The sequence below is a fragment of the Gastrolobium bilobum genome, unplaced genomic scaffold (genome assembly GCF_033153095.1).
Source record: "Gastrolobium bilobum isolate Gb01-03AN ecotype WA unplaced genomic scaffold, APGP_CSIRO_Gbil_v1 utg10665, whole genome shotgun sequence".
NCBI lineage: Eukaryota > Viridiplantae > Streptophyta > Magnoliopsida > Fabales > Fabaceae > Gastrolobium > Gastrolobium bilobum.
The window spans coordinates 1-16493 of NW_026897673.1; the positions used below are offsets into that span (position 1 = coordinate 1).

At 37.5% G+C, this 16493-nt stretch overlaps 1 protein-coding gene across 1 annotated transcript; it reads right to left on the reverse strand.

Annotated features, from left to right (window-relative positions):
- Positions 1–1117: 1117 nt before the first annotated feature.
- On the reverse strand, positions 1118–15942 carry LOC133309169 (uncharacterized). The gene is made up of 7 exons (XM_061509905.1): positions 15306–15942; positions 11360–11438; positions 9298–9446; positions 7712–7835; positions 7377–7562; positions 2482–2553; positions 1118–2369 (listed from the first exon to the last, which is right to left on the reverse strand). Exons 1-7 carry the CDS (start codon positions 15668–15670, stop codon positions 1545–1547), a joined length of 1800 nt encoding a protein of 599 aa, XP_061365889.1. The 5' UTR covers positions 15671–15942; the 3' UTR covers positions 1118–1544.
- Between the last annotated feature and the right edge of the window lie 551 nt (positions 15943–16493).

Below are 16493 nucleotides of genomic sequence, written 5' to 3' on the forward strand. Positions count from 1 at the left end.
ATTTAATGTTCACTAACGCTTCCGCAAGCCGGCCTAAAGACACAATCACAAGACTAGGCTAAAGAGAGTCGGGCTCCGAGACACAACAATATAGTGAAGAGGTAAACTTTTCTTATGTTCTAGATCATCCATTTTAATCTTACTTTCCTATATTTATGTTCTATTTATTTATTTATTTATTTATTTATTTATTTATTTATTTATTTATTTATTCCTCAATCTTGTCTTATTTTTTATTTCAATTCATAAACGGATCGAACTCAACTAACTTAGGATAACAGTAATATTAATGTCTCATTCTTTCTCCTTCAACTTTTATCTCCCTTGTCACTCCCTTAAATCAAAAGACATATCATATCACTACACCTTCTATCTCCCTTGTCACTCCCTTAAATCAAAAGACATATCATATCACTACACCTTCTGGTGGCTAACATGTAGAAAGGAAATACTAATCTCATGTTGTAAGAAACTAGTATATCATGTTATAGACATAAAATATACGTAGTCCACTCTTTTAAAATAAATAAATAAATAAATAAGCCTAGTATGCTTTGAGTCTATAATATGAAATACTAGTCACCTATAACATAGACTAGTTTTCCCATATGTAGAATGCAACTTTGTCTTTTTCAACGCACAACACTAACACTTGGACAATTTCTTTGCATTGTCCGTTGGTTTCAAAATGTGCCTTTAGGGAAGGAAAAAAAAATCAATTTATTTTGTATTTATGAAAGTTTAATAATCCCTAGAAGAGCAATCTAACCTCCATATCAGAGAATCTTATCGCAGAAATTTCACCTAGGACTTGGCTATCCTTATTCAGATGATCATCCTGTTACCAGAAAATAACTGAGTGGCGCACTGGCAGCAAAGCATAATTGCGCCATGCATGACAAGTAGAATAAACCACGGGAAACAGATAAAGCAACGGCAAGACATGGAAAATATTAACAATTCTGCATAAATGTGCTACCATTTTTTCTTTTTTTCTTTTTTTTTTAACAATCATGCAGACCCTGTTCTATGATGTTTGTTTGTCATTAGCACTGATAAAACAAGGATGCAGGAACATCAGTAAAAAGAGAGACAATGTGCCACAGCAAAAGGTGTGATAATATTATTACAAATATTCAATTTTCCATATTCAGAACCCGATCACAATACAATCTCAAAAGCAACAGACACTTATTAATAACCCACCAGTAACTAAAATCTTTCTAATCGATGACAATAGCACATTTAAATAGATTTTACAAGTTGGCTTGACAACAAGTATAACATCGCTCTTCCTTGTAACCTTTTGAATGACATGACAAAATCGAAGAGAATGTTACAAGATCCATTCCTTCACATTATAAAACGGCTCTGCACATATTGGAGAAAATTTGGATTCATGACCCCCATACATGTGCCCTGAAGTACAACATCAAAGTAAAACTTGAAAACTTCAACTCTTCTTTCTTTTGGCATTGCTGAACCAATTGTTCTTTACCTGTTACATCCACAAATTCTACAACAAACGACTCACCGTAAATCTCTCAGACTATACTAGGAGGATCCCCTGACCAGCTGCAGACAGCACGGGGCCATCGTGTCCTTACACAGTCTACCAAAGGTGCATGCTGAGAAGGCTCAGGTTTAGAAACTTCGGCATCCTTTCCAGTAGATTCATTTGCACTAGAAGCAGTGGAAACTGTCACATCTGCCATAAATTCCTCAGGTGTCCACCTTGGGGGAACTGAAACTCTCAATTTTGTGAGCCTGGGTCTTTGTAGTGGAGTTTCACCCCTAGAATTTACTTGACTACCATTCAGGTCTGATTTAGCAATCCCATTGAAATGGTACAGATCAAAGACCTTCTTACCCATCAATCCCGATGAATCCTTCAAACCTCCCGAGCTCTTGTCTAGATCCAAAATGACTTGCCAGAACTCACTCCATACAATGAAGCCTGTACTGCAAAGGTGTTCAAGCTTCTCTTGTGGAAGTTTGATATTTGTTTCTCTGAGAACTTGATGGAACCCTTCCACACTAATGAAACCACCACCTCCGCTCTGATCTTGGGCATCAAAAGCTTTCCGAATCTGTGATTCCCTTTCTTCCAGTTCATTTTCATTTTGAACACTGGTATCAAGAGCAAACAGTACTGTGTAATGGGATTCACTGCCAACAACCCATATAGGCCAATTTGGGCGTTTCAAATACTGACCAACCTTGCAGAAATTCAGGGATTCTAGCAGCGTGAGAAATCCAACTTCCACATATTGGGATATACCTTTCAGAAACATTCCCCCTCCTAAATCCATCCTCCCATCAAACACATTAGGGACAGCCTGCCCACAGAGCAGTAAGTTTACAATTTCCTGCAACACAATATTCAACGAAAAAGCAAAATGTCAAACATGTAGCAGAGAATATAAAATGAGCAGAAGTTAAAAGGATAGCAGCATTTTTCAATTATCAATGAGTATATACCTGGGAAGCATGCCCGAAAGGAGCAGTAACCAGAGGTAGGCTAGGATCATCCCTGTCACTTTGAACCAAGTCCTAGAAGAAAGCAAGATATTGCATGCATTACCGAGCCATTTGCAAAAAAAACAATAACCAATGCAAACTAACAGTTATTCTCTTGCATTTATCACACTTAACTGACCATTGTATTACCCAAAATGTAAGGAATATTAGAAGTGACAAACCCATATTTTTTTCGAAGTCAAAGAAATAGAACACAAAAGTTTATTAAAAGCATAAATATCAGAAACTTGGGATTCTTTGCTATACACATCATTAAACTAACAAAGCCATACTCACAACATTACCTCAGAATTTGAAAGAGATTATGATATGGACACACAAAAGGATCTAGCTCAATCTGAAGCTTACAAGCTAAACACAAGCATTCAACTAGTAGGAAATATGTACACATACTAGGAAAAGACTCCTTAAAGTGAGCTTGTCTCTAAAGTGAGTAAGGGTTATCCACCATTAATTTAAACTAAAATACATCGTGATTTTAACCCAATAAATGATTTAAGGGTAAATCCACTCCTACTGGCCCAATTAGAGACAAGTTCACCTTTGGAGTAGCCTTTTCCTACAGACCGACTTGGCGACTCCCTTTCAAATTGATCAAATACAAAATTTAAGCATAATGAAAACAATAAGACCACACAATTTTATGCATAGGACCACACAATTTTATGGTTTTCAGTAGGAGCTGCAAACCAAATCACAGTCCCCTACTCGTTTTAGTGGAATCGGCTGTATTGGATTACTTCAGATACGTTGCTTCTAACTCTCTTATTATACTGTTCCTTTATGTTTTGTACTGTTCCTGTTCTTTTATTTATGTCAATTTATTGTATCTAATTAATTGTAAGTTAGTTAGCTATGCTGAGTAAGCATAACTAACATGATTTCAATAAGCTTGTTTAGCAAGCTAGCTGTTGCTGAGGTCTAAAAAGATATAGCATCCAGTCTTCTTTTGTATCTTTAACGGACACATAATAATAGATTCAGAAAATGTTCATTCTCTCTCTCTCTCTCTCTCTCCCCCTCTCCTCTCTTCCACTTTCTCTCATTTTCTCATAAGATTCTAGGATAGTATGGACCATCAGCGAAGGACTTGGCCCAAAGAAGGTATTCTGCAATCGTTCTTCCACCTAATTTATATCATGTTACTCTGATCCAAAGACCTTAGTTTGCAGGGGGTATTCGAGTACTTACGATGCGTTACTGCTAACTCTCTTATTATACTGTTTGGTGCTGTTTTCCTTTATGCCCTGTACTGTTCCTGTTCTTTTATTTTGTAACATTTTTTTTGGATAACATAGTGAAAATAAGACAGATACAACAAGAAGATTACAGCAACAGTATAAGCTACAGCACTGGCGCGGGAAACTAACTCCCACCAAATCATTCTTCAAGAAAGGCAAGCAATCAGGGGGGGTAGATAGTCCCAGATCTTCAACTACCAGGAATGCTGAAAAGCTTGGGTAGCTAGTCAGCTACACTACTGCTTTCCCTGTAGGCTGTAGTCTTGGGTAACTTTAACCCTCCAATGTATACCAATCATCTGCCTAATATTGTCAAACAGTGAAAACAGAGGATGAGTGATTTGGCAGCCATTCAGAATAAAGTCTCTAGCAGCAATAGAGTCTGCCTCAAGCCAGACTTGGTGATAGCCCAAATTCCAAGCTAGATCAAGGCCAACGAAGGATCCCCAGAGTTTTGCAACCATGGAGTTGCGCAGCCCCCATATTTTTTGAGAACCCTGAAATCCATCTACCCTGGCAATCTCTGAACACACCTATAACAACCAGGTCTTTACTCGTCTTTGTCCCTGCATTGCCGTCTACATCAACCTTTATTTTTTAATTTAATTGTATCTAATCAACAACCTTCTGTTAAGCTTGTTTAGCAAGCTAGCTATTCCTGAGGTATATAAATATATAGTGTTGTATATAGGCTATTTTATTGTAATATAATTAGTCCCACATCTTTTAGGTTAATCATTCTTTTATCTGGCATAGTCTATACAATAGACTAATGTACATTGGATCGAGATAAATGATATCCATAATTTCCCATATTTCAACTTGGCATTAAAGCTCCAATCATGGAGCCTTGCTTCCGCAAAAATACCCTAAGTCTGTCTAATAGTGCAGCCCATCTGCCGTCAGTGCAGTCGCCACCTCTAGTATGAGTTAGTCTTGCGCCTTTAGGGAGCCCAATTGTTGTGCCTTCCCTTCCGGCCTGTCTTCGATCATCTCCGGGCATCTCTGCAGCAGCCAGCCACCACACTCTGCCACAGAAATATTTTCCGACGTTTTTTCTAACACTCACTCACTCCATTTGGTCCAGAATCTCACAATCTATAGTTCTACGGCCCTCACGCACTCTCAATCGCACCTAGAGATTTTCGACCGCCACTCTCTGCCAGCAGCTTTCAGCTCCAACCACCCAGAATTGGAGTCACGGTGTCAAATCAGCCAACCATCACAATCCCAGCTCCAACAGCCTCCACACGTGCCATCATGCATGGATCTTCTGTTTTGCGCATGAAACCCACGTACAGCTGTCTAGGAGGCGCGTGTCAGCGCATGCAGCCTCTATTCACCATCGACCAACCACGTCCGGTGTAGTCCGGGTCTCCTCTACCTAGATCTACCCTTTGCTAGTCCATTTGAGGCATCTGGTGACTCAAGGTTTGATTACCCCTTCCTTTGTGCTTTATTTTCTAATCTTTTCGCTTTCTATTTATCAGAATTAGAATCCGACAGCACCCAAACAGCTCAAAATATTCCAAAAACAATTGCATGGCCATGCTACTTAATCTCAATTATCTCCCGATGTTACTCCAATCATATCATTTCTTTATCCCAATTTGTTTGAACTACTCTCATGGGACATCTCGTAAGCTAGCCTACATCGAAGGACCTATCCCTACCAAAAAAGATCCCAATTTTGAGAACTATGAACTTATCATGACCTGGTTGTGGAATTCCATGACTCCAGAGGTTAGTCAGCACTACATGTTCATGCCCTTCGCGCTATAGATTTGGGAGGTTCTTTGAAACACATATTCCATGATAAGGATATTGCAACTTGTTATGAGTTAAAGAACCTTATTTTTTCTACCAAGCAGAGCTTTCTTTCTGTGACAAAATACTATGGCATTTTGAATAGCCTATGGATCGAGCTGGATTAGTATCAAAACTGTTGAGATATATAAAACCATTAATGTAGCCTCACCCAACAGCTTAAGCTTTTGGGTTGAATTGGTTCTTTACATGGTATCAGAGCCTCGCCGCCCCCCACTTTCTCTTGTGGTGTTTCTTAGCACAGGTAGGCTGGGCCTGTTGCATTGTCCACTCTTCAAGTCCAATGGGCTCTCGTGTGAGGGAGCGTGTTGAGATATATAGTCCCACATTCGTTGTATGTGCAACTAATATGGCCTTTATAAGGCCTTGGACACTCCCACCCTTTGAGCTAGCTTTTGGGGTAGTGTATCCCAAGGTTCTTTACATGGTATCAGAGCCTCGTGTCCCGGGTTTGATCCTCGCCGCCCCCCACTTTCTTTCAAGTGGAATTTCTTTGTTCGCACAGGTAGATGAGCCTGTGCATTGTCCACCCTTCAAGCCCAGTGGGCTCTCGTGTGAGGGAGCGTGTTGAGATATACAAAACCATTAATGTAGCCTCACCCAACAGCTTAAGCTTTTGGGTTGAATTGGTTCTTTACAAAAACTTTAATTTGAAATGCACTGAAGATGCTACCACCTTGGCATCCTTTGTTGAACGAGATAAGACTTTGAGTTTCTCTCTAGGCTCAACTGGGAATATGATCCTATTCGGGTCCGAATACTAGGTAAGGAAAACTTACACTCTCTTTCTGAAGCATTTCATATTGTTAGAAGTGAAGAAAGTCCCAAGGGAGTTATGATGGATGCAAAGCCCATTGAGGGGTCGGCTCTAATCTCGTCTAAATAACAAATGGTTCTTACTATAAGACCACTACCTCAGGTCCTTCCAAGTCCAAAAACAAAGGACATTGGTGCACCTAATATAAGAAGTCTGGTCACACCAAAGATAGGCAAAGCAAGCCCTCGTGGCCAGGCTCATTTGGTGAGGTTTCACAGGTAACTAATGATATTATTGCTCTTAGCCGAGAGGAGCTAGAGCAGCTTCAAACCCTTATGGATACTCTCAATAAGACCTGAGCACTTGTTCTCTAGCTATGATTGGTAAGAACTCATGTGCACACTCTTTTCTTGCTTCTTGCACTGATTCCAAAAGGTCATGGGTTATCAATTCTAGTGCAACAAATCATATGACTAGTCTCACTGACACCTTACTTTCTTATCAACCTACTTCTAGTATTTGTACTATATTCATCATTGATGGATCCCACACATCAAATGTCGGTTCTGGTAACATTCAAATTCAACCCTCCATATATCTTTAAAATATCCATCGTGTTCCTAAATTCTCCATTAATCTTGTCTCTACACATAAACTTACCACTGATGTGAATAGGCATCCAATCATACTTTACATTTTAGTGAGATTTTTTTTCTTAATCCAATCAGCCAAGTCATCTGGTTAAATTTTCTTTTCTTTTCTTCTTTTTTTTACATTTTGGTACATCTGGTGAAATTCTAATGTTCAGGAAATTGGCATTCAAACTTATGCGTATTCAGTCCCAAACTTGGTTCATACTTTGTAAGTACACTGCCTAACACGTATTCAGAAAAAAAAAAGTGGGGGGGAGGAGGGGGGGGAATAGCGAAAGAAGAAAAATGCCAAGCATCTCATACTTTAAATGACACATCGAACTCTTACAACTGGCAATTGTAATCAGAAAAACATACCAGTCCCCGTGAAAGTAAAGCAGAGATCAGGAAAAGCAATGCCCCCATACGACTTTGGAATAAGGGAATCAATGCTTCAAGCCTCTTCAATGCACTTGCTTGTGATGTGTATGTTTCAACTCTAAGAACTTTTTGCAGATCCAAGGCTGATTCAATGGACAGGCCTTCAAGTGCTTTTGCAATAACCTATTCATTGGAGAAGACTCAACTCAGGTAAATAAGACAATCAAAGCAGAACCACAGAAGACTGCAATAACATCATAGAAATTAAAATTCCATCTAATGCCAACAAAATGTTGCACAAGTCACCAGTATCAATAGAACACTCAAGCTACCTCATCCTTTGAAAATTTTTCAGAATGCTGAATGCCATTCCCTAGAATGCTCAAAGTTGCAATCACAGCCCTTTCATTACTTCCACACATAAACAATATCTCACCCATACTTCTTACAAGGGCGCTGCCAAGAAATAACAAAAATATTAGTAAAAATAAATCATGAGGAAATCATGAAAGAATATACCTGCCAACATTAAAGTGCTATGAAGCATATAGGACAAGTGATATGTATAACCAATGCACAATCATAGTGGTGAACGGATGAAAATAAAATAAAAGGAAAACAAAACATGTTTGGACACTGTATAGGTTAATATGTATTTGATGCATTGTAGTCAAAATCGAAATCCCAAGGGGAAGGAAAGCACGTAAAACGAGACAACTTCATATGTCTTAACAAGCAGTACCGCAGTGGAGCCCAACCCAGTTGAACGAGAGTAGACCCCAAGAACTAGAGTAGTGGCGGAACCAGCAGAAACAACAGCAATGGAGAACAGGCTAAAAACTAGCCAAAACACAGCCAAAGAGAAAAGGGATGTGGCAGCAGCACGACAGTGGGTTAGGGCTTCAAAATAAAGGCGGGGTTCGAAACAAGTCATAAAAATTGGGTTTTCAGTGTCAAGTGGGTGTGGGTCTGCAAGTTCAGGTTTTTTGCAACACAGTGGGATTATCCATGATCCTAGGATCTTACTCTGACGATCCGACGCGACCCCACCAAAACAATTTTGAGCGTGAACAAGATCGCTGGTGGAGATAAAAATCATAAGATCATGAAATTCATGATGAAAATCGCTATTTTGACTACCATGGTCTGATGCTTGTTAGACAGGCCAATGAACCAGCTGTCAACCATTTCAACACTTCATAGTTGAAGTAAATGAGGTTTACAATTTAGCAATTTCCGTAAAAAAATATATATATAAAAAAAACTCCCATTAAATCTTGACTAACAAGAGTGGGGTGAGAGCAATCCTAGTACGCAAACATACCCTTGCATAATCATAATGTAGAAAAAATTAACAAGGATTGGTTCATTACGTCAATATGTGGCTTGTTTGGTTAAGTATTTCTACATTGAAAATATATTTACCAATTACCAAGAACTTCCAAATCATAATTCATGCTAATATAATTAGGGATGAGAAGAGCTTCAAGGATGCCCACAAAAAGGCATTGGACCAAGAAGGAGAACAGGGAAAAGAGAACCTTCCTATAATTGTGTCATATCCCAACAAACTATATAGTGTCAATAACCAATTATAAGGAACACATAATTAACATGATTCTAGAATAGTGCTTTAGCAAAGACATTTTGTCGAACAGATGCACTACTCCATTAAAAGAAATAGAATTGATTAACAAAGGAACCCAAATTATGTCACGTAGACAGAAAGGCCATCTAGTTGAATCAAATCACAACAATGAACAATCAATATTCATGTTTGTAATCCACAAGAAAGAAATCAAAATGTTGGAGGCAGAAGATATTGACAGGATTCAGTACAAATCACAAGAACTGGAACTCTATAATTATGTATTTACCCAGCTAAACACAAATGAGTGATCAGGAAAAAGTTAATCACCTTACTTTTACACTTTCAGTGAGTGAAGAAAAATTATTTGATGGAACAGATTGACTTTTGAATAACATGCTCAGATCCCGGTTCTGTGGCGTGCCTAATACATCTTTCAAATCATCACGAAAGAAAAGAATGTATTTCAGCACAAATGCCTGCAAATTAAAGTAAAAAAACAAAAGCAACATCAACATAAAACAAAAACATGTTTCTAGAACTTATACTGAGTATCAGTGGAAGTAATAAATTAAATGGAAAGAAAAACTTAATAACAAATGCACACAGCTCAATCTATGCTCACAGACAAATAAGCATACTACAAAATAATATTATTTTCTTCATAGAATAAACATATTCAACATTATTATCACGAAAAAGTTCAAAACTGTGAATGAGCAAAAACAAAACATTATTGAATGCGTATGACTTTAGCTACAATATATAAATGAAAAAACATGAAAATAAGACATGAAATACAATACATACAGTGCTGCAAATAAAAAATATTTTATACTCAAGATAACAACATTGAATCATCAACAGATACCCGCCCCTAACAGTCAACAGAAGGAAAGGAAGCTGAATGTGATAGAAAACATGTCTACGCAAACACACATGCACAAAAACTCAACGCATATATATTTGCAATAAATCTATTGCCTGGGACCCCACAACAGTGGGAGCCTTGTGAATTGGGCTTCCCTTTAATAAAAGTATTTCCACACCCTTTATGAGCATTACCATCTTACATTGTTGACAATAAAGACTGGCCCGTGTCTCCAATCTATCAGTCATTCAATTTTTAAAATTGAAGGGCTAACTACTTTTCCCTGTATTTATTTTTGTATGTATTTAGTTTTTTATTTATGTACTTATTTATTTATTTTTATTTGTTTATTTATTTTTTCTCTTTTATTTATTTTTCTTTTCCCTCAATTTTTTCTTATCTTTTATTTAAGCTAATCAACCACCAACCCCAACTAGTTTGGGATAAAGGCACTGCTGATGTTTGATGATAAAGGACTCCCTACTTGGAAGTAAATTATATATATGAAATAAAGGTTTTACTTCGAAATCAAATCTACCAAAATTTCAGTTTATTCAGTGATACTATAACATAAAACTCAAAATATTCCAGAGACAACAGGCCACTTATTTTTGCACAATATTTTCTGTCGAAACAACCTTTTCATGATTATCCCAGAGCAGTGGATGTAAATTTTAGTTCATTCAATATAAAGATCTTGGTAAACACAAGGAGACTAAGATTCTATGGCATTATGCAGTTTAAGCAGTCCTTTGGTGCATGTGGTTAGAGAGGATAGCTCATATCTTTCTTCACCACAAATTTTAACCTGGTGTAGAGTTACATTTTTTTAATTTTCTCTGTGGTGTTATGCTCATGGCTGCTTCAAGGGTTTTGCTGTCTCAGATTTGCAAAGAGATCATAGCATACTTAATCTCATATCCTGCTTTTCTTGGCGTTTTTGTTGAATTGAAACAATTCTGTTCAATGAAATCTGTTCTTCTATTAAAGAAAAAGGATAGCAATGTATGATAAAAATAAAATATGAAAAGAGCAATACACAACATAATCTGCAGCTACCAAAGTTCAAACTTCACTTTGGATGTAACTTCTAATCTGATAATCTCATGACATGGATCTATCATAATGAATACAGTTTTAGGGTTCCAAAATGCTCAGAAAACAAATCTCTGAAATCAAGCAATACCAACAAAATTAGTGTTATATTTAGACTTTTAGCATGACAAAGGTTTGCAAACTTCTCAGATATTTGATACCAATCTTAAAAAAATTATATATTTATACTTCAAAAATAAAGGACCAATCTCTGACGAGACTGACTACTGCTGACAAATTGGAGCATTACTTGTTCAGATTTCAGAATTATATTAGATGTCAAAATAAAATTTAATGATCATTGGACTGGATCTTAAATAAACGATTCAGCTTTCAATAAATAAGCATCGGGTTTTAAAACAAAATTCAAGAGTTACAAACAGCATTCTACAAATTGAAAAGCACAGCTGAAAAATGGACCATTACTTGTATAGCTGCCAAAACACCACATGGCCCACCTTCATGCTGCACTAGCCCCATGGATGTTTCTGGATCAGAGCTAAACCTATAAAAAAATTTAAATAGTATTAACAATAATAACAAGTTGATAACAAATAGAACTTAATGCAAGAACAAATAATTCAAAACCATTAAGAAAAGGACGACAACTGCCAAAACATAACAAGCAAATGAAGAGTTGAAGATATAAATTTATGACTTCAAAAGTGTTATCTTTTTCAGAGAATGAAACTAATTTAAATATTATACTCCACAGGTGTAAGGCTGCATATATTTGACATTTTCCATACCTCACAATGGTGGGAGTGACTCTCAAGATCTAGGACACTTTTTTATAAATTATGCAGGTAAGATGATGTAAGCAGCACTTGATAAAGAAAGAAATGCTGAATATCTATTATTGGACTAAGATACAAAGTTTATGCTGAACAACATTATCAGCTAGCAGGCATGGTGGGGGCTAGCACCTCAGATAGCCAGAGTCACCTCAAGATGGAAAAAGTTGTTGTGTTATGTTTTCTTGATCAACAACAAACAGATAATTTATAATTTATGTAAAGAATCAATTCAACCCAAAAGCTTAATACATGGTATCAGAGCCTCGTGTCCCAGGTTTGATCCTCACCGCCCCCCACTTTCTTTCTAGTGGAATTTCTTTCTTAGCACAGGTAGATGGACCTGTGCGTTGTCCACATTTCAAGCCCAATAGGCTCTCTTGTGAGAGGATGTGTTGGAGTATAATATAAACCATTAAAGAGGCCCTCACCCAATAACTTAAGCTTTAATTGGTTTTTTACATGGTATCAGAGCCTCGTGTCTCAGGTTCGATCCTCATCGCCCCCCACTTTCTCTTGTGGAATTTTCTTAGCATAGGTAGGTGGGTCTATGCATTGTCCACCCTCCAAGCCCAGTAGGCTCTCGTGTGAGGGGGCGTGTTAGAAAATAATATAAACCATTAGAAAAGCCCTCACCCAACACCTTAAGGTTTTGAGTTGAACTGGTTCTTAACAATTTAAACCAATACATCATAATCAACTTCTTTTAATTCTGAAACAACTTACAATACATACAAGAGGTATATCCTCCCCCAAGGAGCACTCTCCTTTTCTAACAATAACTTCCTAACTTCTTTTCTCACCCTTCCTTATTGAGGATTTGTCCTCTTATTACAATCCATTAACTGACTATATCTAACAGGTCAGAAACTGCCAGCGTAGGAAACTGCCTACATAATATCCTAACCAGCTGCTATTGAAGTTATTTATTTATGCCTTCGAGTATAAACTGCCTACATAGGAAACTGTCTACATAATATTCTAGCTAACTGCTGTTGCAGTTTATCTATTCTTTCTAGTATAAACCTTAAGAGGTTTGGGACCATGAATTTCCTTGAACATATCATGGATTTGCTGTGCTGCTTGGCATGCCTGCCTCAGCCACCACAAGAGGTTTTGCAAAAAATGACTCATAAACACTCAATACTCTTAACCAAATAGGTATCAAAAAGGAAGGGGGAAATGGCAATTGACCTGTCTGAGGGAAAATAAAGGCAGAAAGCAGAAAATGAGGTTAAGGAGGTTGAAGGTCTGAAACTTCTAGGTAAAACTAGCAGTTCCTTGGTGGACAGACAGTGCCCAAAGACTACTTAAAGTGGGCTTCTCATATGTTTTCAATTTATTCTCGCATTTCTCTTTGGTCTTTCTCTCATCTTAGACTCAATACACATCATGCCCCTTTTTCTTGCACACAGTGAGGCCAACTAATAAAAAATCAATTTTTTTAAGTATATTTTCACAATTTCATCCATCCCTAACTTCTTTCTAAGATATGAACTAGGTTACCTTTTCTATTAGTTTCGTGACACAACCCTTTAGAGTTAATTTGGCTGTCTTATACTCATATTCAAAGTTAGAGGACATGGTCAGGAGCAAAAAGGCTCCAACAATAAGGGAGATCCTGATTAGAAGTACAATCACTAGAAGAACACTAAAGATAGGACTGCTGTATGTAAAGACAAGAATAGGGGGCACCAATCATGCAAACCAGCATTAAAGATACCAGCCAGGTAATGTTAATGGCAGTGAACATAGCTTGCAGTGTTCTTGAGGACAATTATTAGTTTGGATCCTGATTTATAAGATTTGAACTTTAGTGGTCTTTTGTCTCATTCTTCTCTTTTATGTTATGTTACTTACGTCTCAGTAGTACTTTACCCAAAGACTTTAACGCTTCCACGGAGAATTTTATGATGCTAAGATTTTGCAATGAGTTTAATGATTCTTTTACATTAAATTTTATACAGTACTTTACACAAAGACTTTAACACTTCCATGGATGTTTTTGTGATGCTAAGATTTTGCAACGAGTTTAATGATTCTTTTGCATTAAATTTTACACTTCTATTTCTTTTGTTTCATTTTATTTTAATCTGGCCGTCTCACCTTCAAGAGATAGGTATTAAAAATATTAAAAACAGCATAATTTCAAAAGATTTTAAATCTTCCTACAACCAAAGCCTGAAAGGACAGACAACGCTGATTCAAAAGGGACTACAAAAATCCACTGCCCCTCAAGGATTTCACAAAGCTGATTCCAAAACCCACCTAGCAACCTCACAAGGTAAGCAAAAATGAACTACTGATCTCACACCCCACTCACAAATAAACAAGGAATGTACGTATAGCCTGATTCAAAAAGACCAAACAACAGCATTTGCAAAAATCCACCAGGAAAGCACATTATGTCATAACCAGATTAACTCACACTCTAATCACAACCAAAGAAGGAATATATTCACAGTCCGAGAGTACCAATAACAGTCATTACAGCAAGACTTCATAAAAATAAAAATAAAATCTAAATTACGAAAAGAAGACTGCCACTCCTGTTAAATAATAACAAAAGAAGACTCAAAATCGACAGTTCATTACAACCACACGCAGCAGAGGATTCAATCTCAATACATCAAATTGTCAAAATATCAAGCTTTCCTCAGCCAAATAACCATCTCAAAATGAATTCGTCACATAATTTTCAATTAAAATGGTATTTAATAGTTAGAAATGTACCTCACTCAACATAGATTCAAATTATGTATACGATCAAGTCCTTCCGTTATTCTAACTCGTTTGCCATTAGTTCTAACCACGGATATCAAAAGCAGCAAGTAAGGTAAAATGAGTTCGAACAATTCTAAGTCTGCATAAAGCAAAGCTAACTACATCATTCTACTTCCACCAATGAGCTACATAACAAACCACAATAAGAGAGTTGACAACACATTTCGACCCAAAATCACACCTTAAGGTAGTGAGTCTATGGGTCTTTCCCGCTTATATGGCTCACTTGATCCATCTCTAACGAAAGTAAGACTTCACACTCACACTTGAATTTCATTTCCAACATTCTTCTCTCAAGTGCGAGTCCCAATATCATGCTCCAATTACACTAGGTTCTGCGGAGGCCTCTCCAATTAACCACAATCCCAAAATACTCGGCCCAACACTTCGCAAGGGATACTTCCACCATTAGCCAAATAACAAACCACATTAAGCGAGCTTACACCAAATCCCAACCCAAAACCTTAAAATTATATGGTCACTCACTTGGTCCATTTCTAACAAATATGGGACTTCTCATTCACACTTGAATTTCATCTCCAACAATGACAAGGCTCCCTTCAATTCAAGTGCTGACATAATCGTGACAAAATTTAAAATTCTAAATGACTGGCTCAAATGCCAATTAACTACATAACTTTAATGTTGGAATAACAAAATATCAACAGCCAAAATTACCAATAATCGAAAAATCACCAGAGAAATAAATGATAACAAGATAGAAAAATCAAGTGCCAAACAAACAGATGAAGCAAATAACCGCATAACCCCAATCAATCAAAAACAGAAAATACCTTATTCCCTGATTGCTCCACTGCACAAGAATCCCCTTCGAAACCTCATTGCCAAACACCACAACAAACAACTCATTCGCTTCTTCAAGAGGAAGCTCCTCACTCTTCCCAACCTCGTCGCTTTCCTTTCCACCTTTACCCGCCGCCGCAGTAGACGTCGAAGCCATCATCCGCTTCTCAGCAGCCGCGGCCATGAGCTCCCGCTGCAACCGCCGGCTCTTTGCCTCCGGAGACTCCTCTGGCGACCCAGAAACCACCCCTCCGGCGACGGCGTCCCTCGGCTTGCTCCGCTTCGGCTCCGGCGGTGAGTGCTGCATGCTCATCCGGATCGCCATTTGCAAATCCTCGTCTTCGCGATCCGCCATTACAACGACAAAGAAGCTTCGAAATCTCCAATCCAACGGAAAAAATCTCAACAATCGAAATCGAAGGGTTTTGCTTTTCGTGGGTTTGTGGAAAATCGAAGTTGGACTTTGGGTGGTGTGAATTGGAATTTAATGCCCAGCGGAGGGGCAATTATGGAAAAATATTTATGCGGGAGCGGATATGGAAGGTGGCGGTTCTCGGCCGCGCCGGTCGCCGGTGGCGGGGTGCGAGTGTGACGAAACGGTGTCGTGCGGTGAAGAATCCGTTGTGGTGCTTTTTGTAGAGGGAATTCGTGGTGAATTGACTGTGTAAACCCTGTGTTGAAAGGTACTTCGAAGTGGTTGTAAAGTTAGTGAATTAAGGAAGAAGATGAGGGCATTTTCGACAATTCCAAGTCGTACGTTTTCATTTTGCAGATTGTTGTCTGCCGCTACCGGAGACGTTGTTTTTACATCAATGCAGAGGAAAACGTTTCTGTTTTTCCATTTATAGAAATTCAAAATCCGTTTTTAATTTATCGTAAAATTACAATATTACAGTGTTAAATTCCTTTGTGTTGGGTTTTATCATTTTTTTTTACTTCTAATTTAGGATAAATTTTACTGCCTTTTTCTGATAAATGTTTCATATTTTCTTTCCCTTTATTTTAAATATTACATTTTTTCTCTAAAAAATTAATATGTGCTAAAATTTAATTTATTTTAATGTAAATTATCTGTCCGACTCTTAAGATTATTGCAAATTAGTTTTGAACTCTTATTGTGGATTTTAAAAAAAAAATTAAGATTAAATAAAGATTTTTTGTGAAGTTATATAGCCGAC

Coding starts and splice junctions, on each gene's coding strand:
- LOC133309169 (XM_061509905.1), bottom strand. CDS start 15,670: ATGGCGGATCGCGAAGACGAGGATTTGCAAATGGCGATCCGGATGAGC. Junction 2,554..7,376: donor CTTTACTTTCACGGGGACTG/GTATGTTTTTCT, acceptor GCTTTCTTCTAG/GACTTGGTTCAAAGTGACAG. Junction 2,370..2,481: donor CTTTCGGGCATGCTTCCCAG/GTATATACTCAT, acceptor ATTGTGTTGCAG/GAAATTGTAAACTTACTGCT.